This window comes from Haliaeetus albicilla, chromosome 3 (genome assembly GCF_947461875.1).
Source record: "Haliaeetus albicilla chromosome 3, bHalAlb1.1, whole genome shotgun sequence".
Taxonomy (NCBI): Eukaryota; Metazoa; Chordata; class Aves; order Accipitriformes; family Accipitridae; genus Haliaeetus; species Haliaeetus albicilla.
The window spans coordinates 64,680,059-64,693,013 of NC_091485.1; the positions used below are offsets into that span (position 1 = coordinate 64,680,059).

Below are 12,955 nucleotides of genomic sequence, written 5' to 3' on the forward strand. Positions count from 1 at the left end.
CCTGTTTTTATTAATCCTCATTACAGAACTAACTCTATAGTGTTTATGTAACCACAAAATCTTTATCATGCTTGCTGTAAGTTTTACATATAGAAGGCTTTCAGGTCCAGTGCTGCCTGTCTTATTAACATTGATAATGACTAATGAGCAAGCAGACCTTAAGAAAATACCAATTTAATAATAAGCTCTGCAGGATTCAGCTGTTTACCTAAATAATATATTGGAAGCTTTATTTTTCTTACATGCAAAATCGTTAAGGAAGTCTATGCTTCCTCCTCCAGAAATCAAGCGCTCAATGAGACTTCTTAGTTTTACAAGGTGTATTCTACTTCATCACTGGAAGAAATCAATACTACATCTATTAAACTCAACAAAAATACAATGAGGTAAGATCAAATAGTTCCTCTGAATTTGCATCTGGTCTGAGAGGGATTCTGACTTAAAATTCCCTTTTACATTAATTTCTTTTTCTGAATGTGCTGAAGACGAACACAAGCTGAAATATTTTTTTATTTCAGTTATGAGTTATTTTCTGTCTTTCCCAACTTTGATTAAAATGCTGTCATCTGGTTAAGCCTGATTTCGAGAAGACTCTGAGGCCTAAGATTAGAAATATAATTGGTATTTTGGGAGATAAAATAAATTGCTGAATCAGAAACTAACTGGTGTCCTCCTTAAATCCACTGCACCCTTGATATTTTCAAAAGCAGAGGCCTGTAGGCTATATTTCTAGCAGGCATGTGGTTTGAAACAGAGAGGACATTTATTTAAAAAATACCTTGCTATACAGAGCCTTGTACTTCTGTTTTATTTGTTGTCTCTGCTCTGCTGTTCGACTCGACAAGACTTCAATAATTTTCTTTTCATCAGTTCCTGAAAAAGAAGTTGTGCATAGGAATTATTTAATCAGGAATCTAATGCAGAGGAAAGAAAAAATGATCTCTAAAGAGAAGAAAATTGCTATCCATAAATCCCCACTGGTGCCAACTTTAGAATTTGTAGCATCTAAGATTCTTCTGAGGATATATTTAACTGTAGTCAGCTACAATGTTCAGACCATAAAATACAAGTTCTCCATCTCACGCCGCTCATATTTTATCAGGGAAATTGAGTCTTCTGTTTGAGAAGGTCAGACACTGCTCCTAAAATGAGGGTTATGCCAGTGCCCTTGGGCTGACGTACACATTTTTGGTGGCAATGTTTGTTTGTGTAGTCCCGAGGGACCAGCCACCAGATCCAGTTCATTAAGCACGTGAACGCTTGTGCCAGCACAAGAGACTGAACGGCGTGGGGCGAGAGGCTGGGGTAGGTGAGCATGTGTTTAAATCAGCTTCATTAACCCACAGCCTGTGCAGAATGGGTTGTGCTTTGCGCTAAATGGAGTCAGGAGGAGGAGGAGCAGGAACCAGCCTTCGTGGTCTGCTGGTGCTGTTTTGCTTGGCAAAAGTAAGTGAGAGTGAAGTGGGAGCGTGCGGTGCCCCCGTGATGGGCACCACAGCAGCTGCATCTCCCGGGAACCCATGGGGGAACTGAACACGCAGCACCTCTCCAGCAGAAACCCTCGGGCAGCTTTGAGCTGTAGCTCATGCAATGGATGGAAGCAGCTTACTAAAGGCAATGACCTTGTTCTTGTACTTTTCTTGCCCTCAGCCATATAAACAGATGTTTGCACTAAACAAAGTTGCTGTAAGGCATCCGTTATGTTTGTGGCGAAAGGGTCAGGACCGCAGTGACGTTACTTGGATGCCCAAAAGACACAATAGAGCAGCTATTGCATTAACTTGCGTGTCCTGGTGCACCTCCATCTAAGGGCCAGCAGCTTGCCTCAGGCATTATTTCTTCAAGACAAGTATTGAAATGGAGAATGTGTATCAGGAGAGACCTATGACTCTGCATGTGATGGGCACTGCCAAAATGCCCATAGCATATAACGGGTTTAGATGGCTGATCATAGGCATCAAGCCATATGCTAGGTCTGCTGATGCATGCATGTCACGCTGGTGGACACTGCCCCATGCTCTCCTTGTGCTCTTCCATCTGCTGCACCCACCTACTGGGCTTTGTGCCATGCCTCATCTCAGGCTCTCGGGAGCAGGGATCAACAAGGCTTTCCGAGGAGCGGCCGGTACAAAGGATAAAATTACAAATGGTACTGGCATTCGGCAGCAGCTGATGCATTTTCACCCCTGCATATCACCATCAGGTACATACAGGACAAGCTTAGGGCATCTTGTCCAGTTCTTCCTGCTTAGAACTGAGGCAGAAGGCATGGTCCAGTTTTAGAAGGAAAAGCACTCCTATCTGACAATATGGGGTTAAACTCTCCTTAGGAGAGTCCTATGAGGAACTGTCTTGAGGGGGCTCAGCTGATAGGATGGGAACAGTTCCTAAAATGCAGCACTTACTTAACCAGCTGATTCTGAACGTCAGTGCTACACCAGGAAGAAATGCTTAAATACATGTTTACTGTGCAAATGCCTGGAGTGAATTAATAACTTACTGCTCTCATGTGCTGCCTGGCTGTTCTTCCTCTGCTGGACGCTGTCACCTCCATGGACCTGAAGATCCCATGACCACTGTGCATTCCTCATTCACATCAGTGCACAGCCAGCCAGCTTACTTCAAACTACCTTAGAACATGGTGGGAGCCAGTATTTTTGTTTAAAAATCACTGATGCAGATTAAGAGCACCATATATTCCTTTCAGCTGATGGAGCTGCAGTGGGCTTTGATGGACATATGGGGGTGGTGATGTTTGTTACTGGCCCCTGAAGGGCTGGGAAAGGACATATATAAGGACACCCTAATCCGATGTGACTAGCTGGACCCCTTGACTGTCGTATCAGTCTTGACAGCTTGATGTTCCTATCACAGGGAGCAAATACCATGTTTATCCCAATTCCCTGGAGCCAAGCAATTAACAAACTAGATCTTACCAGTCTTTGAGGAACAAGCTGGCTTCCCTTCCCATTTATCTTAATCACATAAAACTTCATGGGTATGCATGTTCTTTGAGTCAGTAAGTGACAGGAAGCATAAAGATTACCTGAAACTGGTTGGAACAGTTGTTTTGCCCTAGGTTTATGTATATGCTCTTTATAATATTGAATATTATAATTATTAATTATAATAATTAATTTCCCTTTGTATAAAAAACAAGAGCTTTCTTACCTGCTCCTTTGCAGGCACTATGTATTTTCTTGGCATCTCGGTCTGGATCAAAACCATGATGATGGTGTTTATTGGTTGACTAGGAAAACAGAGGCACAACAGATACACGGGAGACAATTTTGCATTAGTCTCTCTGAATGACAGCAGTTTGGGCCAGTTTCTTGCTTGATATTTGTTTACACCACCTAAACCGTGAAGTTCATGCCAGCCTTTGCTGAAACACTCTATCTGTCACTAGGGCTCCTAGAATGGATCCACAAATAGCTGTCACCACATGACACACAGTGCTGATCATATATAACTTTGTTCTGCCAGTTCAGCCTTATTAAAATAATTTAAAGGTAGTAACTTCATACTAGGCATCTTCATGCCAGATCAAATCACTTTATAGTAGGCCAATAAAAACGCCCTATTAGACATGTACAGAAACAGGCCCTGCCTCTGCAGTATGTTTGTAAGTACTAGGAGCTTACAATCTGAATCAGCTGAATAAAAACTGGTCCTGCAAACCTTTCTTGCATCGATGCATTCATGCAATCAAGATAATTGGAGATATATAACGTGATAAAGCTGGTGTTTTTTTTATTTTGGCAAAATAGTACATGTGGTTACCTTGAGCTAAATCTATCGGGGATAATAACTCAAAGTCCACAGCCGCTGCAGTTTACATCCAGACATACCACTGTAAACAGAAAAACCATGCCTGTTCCTACTAACCTGACAAGCTGTGAATCACAGGGGCTGAAATGCTGGTACACCCTCTATTCTGCTGTTTCTCAGACGAGGGTAGAAGTTATCTGAGACCAGGAGGTCGGAAAGGTTTTCAACCCCTGTAATATCATGAATCAGATCTTTTAAATGCCTAAACTCTAAAATAATACTGGAAAATAGGTCCTAGGCTCCTAAATCAAATAGAACTATATGCACACCACAGATTCGGGAGGTCTAAGCAGGCACTGCAAGTGCTTTGGCATTTCCATTCAAATAGCAACATGTGGATCAGGCTACTTGCTTTGCAGGGCTGCCAGGCATTGGCACCACCACTGTTGATTAAGAGTTATGATACCCCAGGGCATGGCGCTCTGCTCTCCACTAAATTAAGGGTTACGACACCCCAGCGCACGATAGTCTGCTTTTAGGCCCTTCTGAAAATGCCACCAGCCTACTGAAGAGCAGAAGAGGCTAAAGGGCTGATTAACTTCCTTGTCTTTGGGGATAGCACAGGGCAGAGACGATTCCTGAAAGACATTAGGCACAATATCATTCTGCTTGTGCGATAAAGAGAATTTAGCCTTATGGCTGCGGGCCATGCCCTGCCACGTACCCATCTGGCCAGAGAACAACCTGGTTTATTTACAAGTATAGATACAGCCTGGAAATCTGTTTGTTGGTATTCTTCAAAAGTTTTGTGCTGTGATCTACTAGCTCTGGTGGAAAAGCTACAGCTCTGGATAAAGGAGTCCTCTGTCAAAAGACAAAGGGTCTTTTTTCAAGCAGAAAACCCAAGTCCAGTCCCTACGCTGCTTTACCAATGTACCTTTGTGAGCGGCTAAAGACAATTTAGGTACCTGGCTTTCCTAATGCAGTTAGCAGGTAGGATATGACTTACTGCTAATGGTAGCTGCTGTAGCGCAGCCATCTCACTGAAATTGAAAGTTATTTTTACAGCAATAGCAACTAGTAAGGTACAATAACAATGCAATAATTTCTCTTGGTCTTTACAGTGCAAGGTAACACTTTCATTGCCACATCATTATCACAAATGTTGCTTGTAAAACATGTATCCTACTGTAAGATCTGACCCGCACACATGCTTTTCTAAACCTTTCAAACAAGGTGGAAATAGATGCACATAAGTAACACTTTCTAGTGAAAGATTTTATTTAACGGTCTTCAAATTTATCAGGAATTTTGTCAAAAAGGAAAGGGAAAAGCACAAAGTTAGAAAACAGACGCACTGATCACTGTCTTTATCCAAAATGAATTGCATTCACATTTTTCTATTATGATAGGGTGTACGTGCTTCTCCTTTGATGGAATCATGTACAAAAGATATCTTTTTGCACACATGCTTGAAAATTAAGCAACTCTAATTTCTTTCTTCTTTTCTGATTACTATACCCTCATTTTCATTCTTGTGAGAATAAAATTCACCTTTGTTCTCTGTAATACCAAAACAAACAATGACAGCTAATCAGACTTGGTGGGTGATGAATTTGGGGGAACAGGATGATGGGATCCCACAATACAACAAAAGTTTATTCTGGATATACAGCCCCAGTATGCAAATGCTGCATGCACAATGGGCCTCTTTGCAGGAGAGTCATACAGGCACAGCGTTGACACAAGGAGTGTGGTCCAGGTGCTTCTCAATGTATGGCGAATTCAATGAGCATCATGGTGTAGCATTCAGGAGGATACTCTGCTGCCTGTTCAATTGAGTGTACCCTGCAGACAGCAGTGTGTGGTGCCAGTATGGTTTTCCCCTCTCCATAATACCAAGTTTAACATGCAAATTGTTTTTAAACACTTCAGTCCATACTTTAACATATGATTGGTAGTATTGTCAGAGTTACTGCTGTGTTGGGTTATGCGCTCCTAATTAATTCTTGCATCTGTATCATGCACCCTGGAGCAATCCCAAAGGACACTGTAAGCTGGAGAGACAGTATCGCTGCCTTTCCCCTGCGCCATGTGGAAAACTGCTTGTAGGAACAGGGTACAATATCAGAATGCAGTAATGATGGTGACATTAAGCTATCATTATTTCATCTCTATAGTGTTAGTATGCTTCTCAGATGATGTTCATGCCACTCATACAGTTGATCCTGCTGTCTATGTTAGGCAGCCAGTACTGAAGTTATCCTAGAGTTGTTTGCAAAGCATTTCTTTGTGAGGGTAAGGACCAGGGAAACAGCTGAAAAATCAGCAAAAAAAGGGATGATTGTGGAGCAGAAAATAGAGAGAAAAGTGCTAACATATCAGATGCACAGATTTGACTATTTTGTAGTATCCAAGTGCTATTCTAATTTATAGGCCCCCAAATTCACTCCAACAACATGACTGAGAACTGTTGCTCCACATTCACTTCCTCCTGACCTGGGACAGAAGATGCACTAGTGAGAAGTGAGAGGGAAAAGGCTTCATCTGGCACTTGCTCCCACTTTTCAGTCATTCAGCTTGGACAGAAACACCTACACAAGCACCCAAAGGCAAGGAGCTGGTTTGTACTTTGCTTTGCCTTACCCACCAGCAGTGCTGGGCTGTGGGTATCACCCTTATCATGCTAATGCTGCCATCTCGCAGCTCCCACTGCCCCATCACAGATGCACCTGGGCCTGGTAATGTCATTACAGGACTTTGGGAGAGTGATTTGCTCTCTTATGCCTTGATGGCTGGTCAGTTATGCTCAGGTTTTAGCTAACTTCTAGGTGCAACTTGTCATTGTAGCTGTTGTATTTGTGCGTAGCACAGTTGCAACAGGTAGGAAAATGGTAGCACCAGCATCTGAAACAACGTTGTGGATTTACAAGGATTCATAAAGACATAAAAAAGAAATGTTATTTCTTTTCAAAGGGAAAATCATGCGGAAGGGAAGGAAGACCTGTTTCTTAATGATGTTCAGGACATATTTGTTTAAAAGCACCAGAGGAATCTATTGAGTCAGCTCTGCTAAAGCTTCCGCCTTCAAACAAATCACTATAAAACATTAAATGATACACCTGGGGGATATAATTCTTATAGTACTGTGTGTAATACTAGCATCAGCTTTAAACATAAGAAATCTGATACTCTGGGTAAGTGACTGTCAAGGCCAACTCATGAGTCTTCTGGAAAGCCCTGGTTAAAATTCACTACCTGCTGGGTCCCAGCCTTGATCTTGCCCACTGACGCAGCCTTTCCCATGCAGGAGAGGGAGAGCTGTTCACAACTGTACTGCTTCCTACTCTGCAGATTTTGACAGGTAGATTTTTCTGCAAGGGATAAATGGCAAAAGAAACTGATGTTTAATACCATTTGTAACTTGCAGGCATTTTCCTTTTAAAAATATGGGCAGAATCACTTTAATATAGCTCTTGTTTTAGAGTTAGGATCTTAGATTAGATTTGAGTAGTTAATGACTTACAAGTGTTATAGCAATTTTGGTGATAGTGTGATGTGGAGTCTGAAATAGCAGATGGACATATTGCACACAAATTTTGCAGCTGGACATAGTATGTAAGGGAACTTGCTTTCATAAATTGGTCCAGATCCAGCTACTCAGTTACTTCATTTTCTTCTATACTTGTCTCCAATACTTCTACAGTAATTGTGTAATTAATGTAAGTGTAATAATTAATTGTATAAATAAATGTAAGTGTAACCAGAGTTCTGGTGGTAAGAAATCCTCTTTTCACTTCCAGCCTAGCTGTATTCATGGCCTGTGTCCACTTGTTTTTTCTGCCAACAGTGTTCCTTAGCTTGAACAGGTTTTGCTTCACTCAAGCATATTTTAGACAACAATCATTTTCCCTTGCAGCTTTGGCTAGAATTGCCACAGATTTATTTCTATTAAAGTGGATAGATTATAACTGATCTAAAACTAACAGTTCTACCTTGTTGTAAAGCACACCAAGTAGTTTTTCCTACTGTAAATTACATTTGACTTTAAGGAGATGCAAGATGACTTTATAGTTGAAGATGATCTGCAATGCTTAGAGAAGCATTTGGGGACTGTTCTTTGATATTTCAGCATGTGGAGCCCTTATGGTACGCAAATAAACAGTTTAACAAAAACATCAGCAAAACCAAGAAAGACATGGGGCGGAGGGGGTGGAGGGAGCGGAATAAGAGCTCTGGTGGATTCAAAGCATCGGTAGTTAGAAATGGTGGGATGTTGCAATACATTGCAGACATTTCTGAAGACAAATTCTAATCTCTTCCTTAGGCTAAAGACAATTAAGCTTGCAGTAGATACAAAGTGCTTATCTGTCAGTAGACAAGAACAGAAGAAACACTATCATGAACATGCCAGGTAGCTTCCCGTATTGCGAAAGAGAGACAATGTACCCTACCTGAAAATAGCTGATAATAGAGCTGAGCAATCACAGCAATTTTTCCATTCCATCATCTCAAGCAGATGCCACAACCATGCACAGGAACAGAGGTTTATGGAGGAGTACCGTCAAAGAACAGAACGGGTAGCTCCTTGGGATGTTGCTGACAGTGCTCACCTGCTGCAGCTCTAACACAGATCGATGCTGATAACTAGCACGGATAAATGCAGACGCAGACCCTTACAAACAAATCACTAGGAAGAGCCAGCAGGAATGTGGCTGCTGACCAGAGCAGTCGAGATGTGGGTCTAATAGCTATGGGCAGAGCTCTAAAAAGGGCTGGATTGATCCAGGGATATTGAGTGTCCAATCCAGTCTTCATTTCTGCCAAGTCCATTTTATGTGCTTTATTTAGTGGATGTCTAATTACAAGCTTCTCTTCTTCTCTTTGGTTGCTGTTTTCATTTTTCTTTAGCTTAACAGAAGTAAAAATTAAATCTCAAAATGGCAGCACATAGAAAGGGCAGACAAACCCAGCCATGCTCTTTACCGCACTGATTCCTGCATTTGAGTGAGGTCTGGAATAAAATTTAGGGCACTATTCAGTTGTCTAAATGTGGGTATGTGATGCTGTTAGAGATGCCCCATGGTAAGCTGCCCGCAGCCTGTCAGAAGTGAGTGGTCTCCTGTGGGACTTGCATCTGTCAACCCAGTGCAGATGTCTGACATACCTGAGGGCATCACCAACAGTAACTGGAGGTGATCAACAGAATCATGCCACAGCTATTTTACCAGTTTTCTTATTCTTCACATGTATTTAATTATGTTCACAAAAATGCATTGGAGAAAAACAAGGTTTTGAAAAGAATGACATAAACCAGTTCCATATGCAGCAATCTGAGGTTTCCTTTCTACCAAGCAGGTGAGAACCAGAAACCCCTCTGCCTCGTTTCCCACAGATTTACATCTCCTGCTTGGCTGATTTTGGTGCCTCTACCACCTGCTGCAGCTGAAGCAGTTCCTGTGATGGGCATAGGCATACTGGCCCATCACTGTGTTGACTCTCTGTTGTCTTATAAAGGTTGAGCTCATGCCTCAGTTTTTTGCTCCAGGGATTTCTAACACAGTCTCTCTCTTCTCAAGATATTCAAGAAGTGTAACAGGCACCTAATAATTTTGAGACTAAGCCCCTGCTGGTAAATTAATCTAAAAGTTGTCCAGTGGGTTCAAATATTCTTAGTTAGGGTAACAGATATATACATATTGCAGTGTCATGCATTCTGTTTCTTTACGATGCCAAGGCCCAAACAATCCATAATGTCCCAAAGGTGAGCACAGGAATGCCAGAAAACCAAACAGACAAGCCAAAACAATTGAAAACCCATCACAGATTAGAAACTGTGGAACCTGTTGAGATTTCTCAGTTCTCACCATGCACAGTCACCGAGTCACCAGTCCAAAGACCTTTGGGGAGCCTCGTCTCCAACTAACGAACCAGTTCTCCTCCAGCTCAGCACTGCTAGAGCTGTCAGGACGGGTTTGGGCAGAGCTGATCTTGCTGTAGGCAATGGATAAGTGAGCTGACATCTCAAGGTGCCTTCCAATTCTATGATTTTCTGTATTCCTCTTCTGTGTGGAGAGGAAAATTTATATTCTCTATCTGCCAAGAAATGTCCCAAACCATCTAGTCACCTTGTTAGCATAATAAACAACAGGACTGGGGTGTTCATCTCATTAGTTAAATTGTATCTAATATACTATGATCACGGAAGACAGCTTTTGGCAAATCAGCACCTAATGATTAATTTTTTATCATCACACATATACTCACGATTAATTATTTATCCTGGCAGAAACCTTTAATGAGCTACAATGCAACTAGAATCCAAGGTTAACTAGACTAACAGTACTGGATAGGAAAAAAAAAAAGGGCACATTGTCTTAGATCTTGTGGTTTTAGTCTTCTAGTACATCACACATTGTCAGGATAACACCCTGTTAGCAGAACAGACTCTGAACTCCCACCCAATGGGACAGTCTTAGTGACAAAGAGCCCAAATCTCATCACTCATTGGCAAGCATTTCCGTATGTTATGAATAAAACACAAGAACAAACAAGGGAGTAGGCTGCTGTATTTTGATTCTGATCTACTTCCAAAGACAGACTGAAAACACGATTCTACGTTTGTACTTCATCAATAGCGTGATTTACTAGAACAGACATTTCCAGTCCTAAGTCTTTTTTTCAATACTTAAAGCTACCTTAGGCCCCTTTGAACTGCATCAATTTTTGGGTCATAGCAGAAGGTATGAGCATAACAGGAATAGTCACAGCCTTCTACCCCTATATAAGGTATATTATTCCTTTATAATATTGCCACCTTATTTTAAACCTATGCATTCCTAATAGAAAATATATCTGCCTGCTTGTGTCAGTTAAAAATGCAGTTGAGACTGGACTGAACATCAGAAGAGAGGAGGAAAAGCCACTTCAGTGGTAGCATCCAACCTGCCTGACAAGCAACATACCTCCCTCGCCCATGGCAAAGAGCCTGCAGACACGTATCACACATCTCAGAGCTGTGGGTGGGAGAGCTCTCGGAGCTGGCAGGCAGAGGATCACCCCTCCACCAGGAGCCTCCAGCTTTGCCATGGGATGGACGAGGGCCCTGGGGCAAGCTGGCAATGGAGTCCAGTGACCTGTGGTTGCCTTCTGCAGCAGCGAGGCCCTGGGTCACCGGTACAGCCCTGTTCCTGGCCGTGTCAGCCAGCCTGGCACGGGGCTGCAAATATACCTGGGGGTTAAAAGGGTGACTTCCTCACAAAGCTCCAGACCATCAATCAGAAAGGGCAGAAAAGCAGATAAAGCCCATTTCATTTCAGTGTATAGGTACTTCCGTGAGAAAAACTTCCAAATATTACAGCTCTTTAATATAGTGGAGTAGCAAAAGAAACAAAGAGCAATTACTGGTAGGCAAGGTTGGGTCTCATCTAACTGGGAAAGGCTGTTCAGGGGCAAGGATGTCTGGTCATTAGCAGATGGTGGGTTCACCATCTCCTATCATCCTGGCATCAAAGAAAGGTGTTCTTCTGCAAGCTCTTCTTCAGCGAAATTCAAATAATTTGGCTCAATTATTCAGGTAGGAATTTATATGAAATGTAAAGGCTTTTAGCACACAGGTCAGAGTAGATGGGCGCTAACATTTAAAAACAAACAGAAGCAAACAGCGGCGGCATGTTGGCAGTGGGGCAGTATCAGCAAGCACCAAGGTTTGTGCTACGGTAATAAAAAGGTGGGGTTGGTAAACACCTTTTTGACACAGGTCAATTGGCAAGTGCTCCCTTAAGGACTACATGTGTCCTTTTGACTGCAAGGTTTCTTCCTCTGCTGTTTTTTAAAATGTACCTGTCATTTTTGTTTGAGCAATTTTCTCAGTCAACCACAATATGTAACTGGAAAATTGCCATCTGCCTCCTTGACTGCTCAGAGAATGGTACCAGTATCTCCGAATGCCATCCACCATCTGCCAGGCAGGCTGTCACTCTCCCAAATCCTTACGGCTGTTTTAGAACTAACAGCTGTACAAAAGCAACATGCACTGTTGGGCTAGCTTGTTGCTGACAGTTTGTGGCTAACAGGAACAAAACAATTTCTATATGAAGTCTCTATTGGATAATACAATATATATAAGTCATGTAGATTAGACTTCATTACTGAACAGCTTTTGCAATGACTCAGTGACTCCTTCCAAACTGAGAGGTGCAAATAACCTTATTTTCTACATGTCAGACTAAAACTACAGTGACAACAAGATCCTAATAGAGTTAGTCGCATTTACTTTTTCCTATTACAAAGAAGTGGCAACAGTGAAGGTAATTTCTCTGACAGTTATTTAAACTGCAAAATTAAAACCATCTCTCTCCTACAATGTCCCTCATGTTTCTAAGTAGCTGTTAATATATCATCTCATAATACCTTATGGCTAATTTTTTATCCACTCCACTGATGTATGCTCATCAGCATGATTAAGAGAAAAATTAAGTCTGCAATTAAGAGAAAACAAAAAAAATTTGGGGAGGATCTCTCATGGCTGAATTTTACACTGTCCAGTTTTAATGTGTCCAGACCTTCTTGTGGCTGGTGGAACTCCTTAACTCAGATTACTTTTAAAATCAGAGTTAGCTACCAGGGTACCATGCAGTGGGAATGCCAAAGCTGCAAACCCACAGCTTTTATTACTAGAGGGCTCAATCCAGATGCTTAAATACAGACACCTTTGAGATGTGCCAGAGCCCCCAGCACCTGCATGGGGCTGGCAGAGGTGACACAGGGCTGACAGGGACCTGACTCCCCCCGGTGTGGCAGCTGAAGCCAAGGCAGGGAAGGATGCTAGAAATCTCTGGAGGCGTCATGCCTGTGGTTAGTCATGAGTCATGCCTCACATCACTTCCTTTTAATACTTATTTTGCAAATAAAAGCCACAGAAAAATGGCAAACAGATGGCTTTATTCACCTAGGACAAATCTAGAATTCCATGTCTGGAATAATTCTGTTACACTGGGGTGGACTTGTCTACTTTTATTTTATTGACCATAATGTCCAGTTGGAAAGCACTTTGTATGCTGGGCCATTAGGGATGATAACTAAAATGATTGGAAACTGGGATATTCTGCCTCTTTTTCAGCAGAGATACCAAATCTCTGACTTGCATACTGTAGCTTAAGTGTTCTTATGTCTTACTAAAAAT

General features: G+C 41.9%; 1 protein-coding gene across 4 annotated transcripts in view; it reads right to left on the minus strand.

Moving 5' to 3' along the window:
- Positions 1 to 12,955, minus strand: part of ANXA13 (annexin A13) — a 32,853-nt gene that overhangs the window by 8,552 nt on the left and 11,346 nt on the right. For all 4 annotated transcript variants that reach the window (XM_069780006.1, XM_069780005.1, XM_069780004.1 and 1 more), the window contains 2 exons: positions 3,172 to 3,250; positions 779 to 873 (listed from right to left, as the gene is read on the minus strand). In XM_069780006.1, the coding sequence (XP_069636107.1) occupies positions 779 to 873; positions 3,172 to 3,250 (174 nt within the window). The remainder of the gene's footprint in view (positions 1 to 778; positions 874 to 3,171; positions 3,251 to 12,955) is intronic.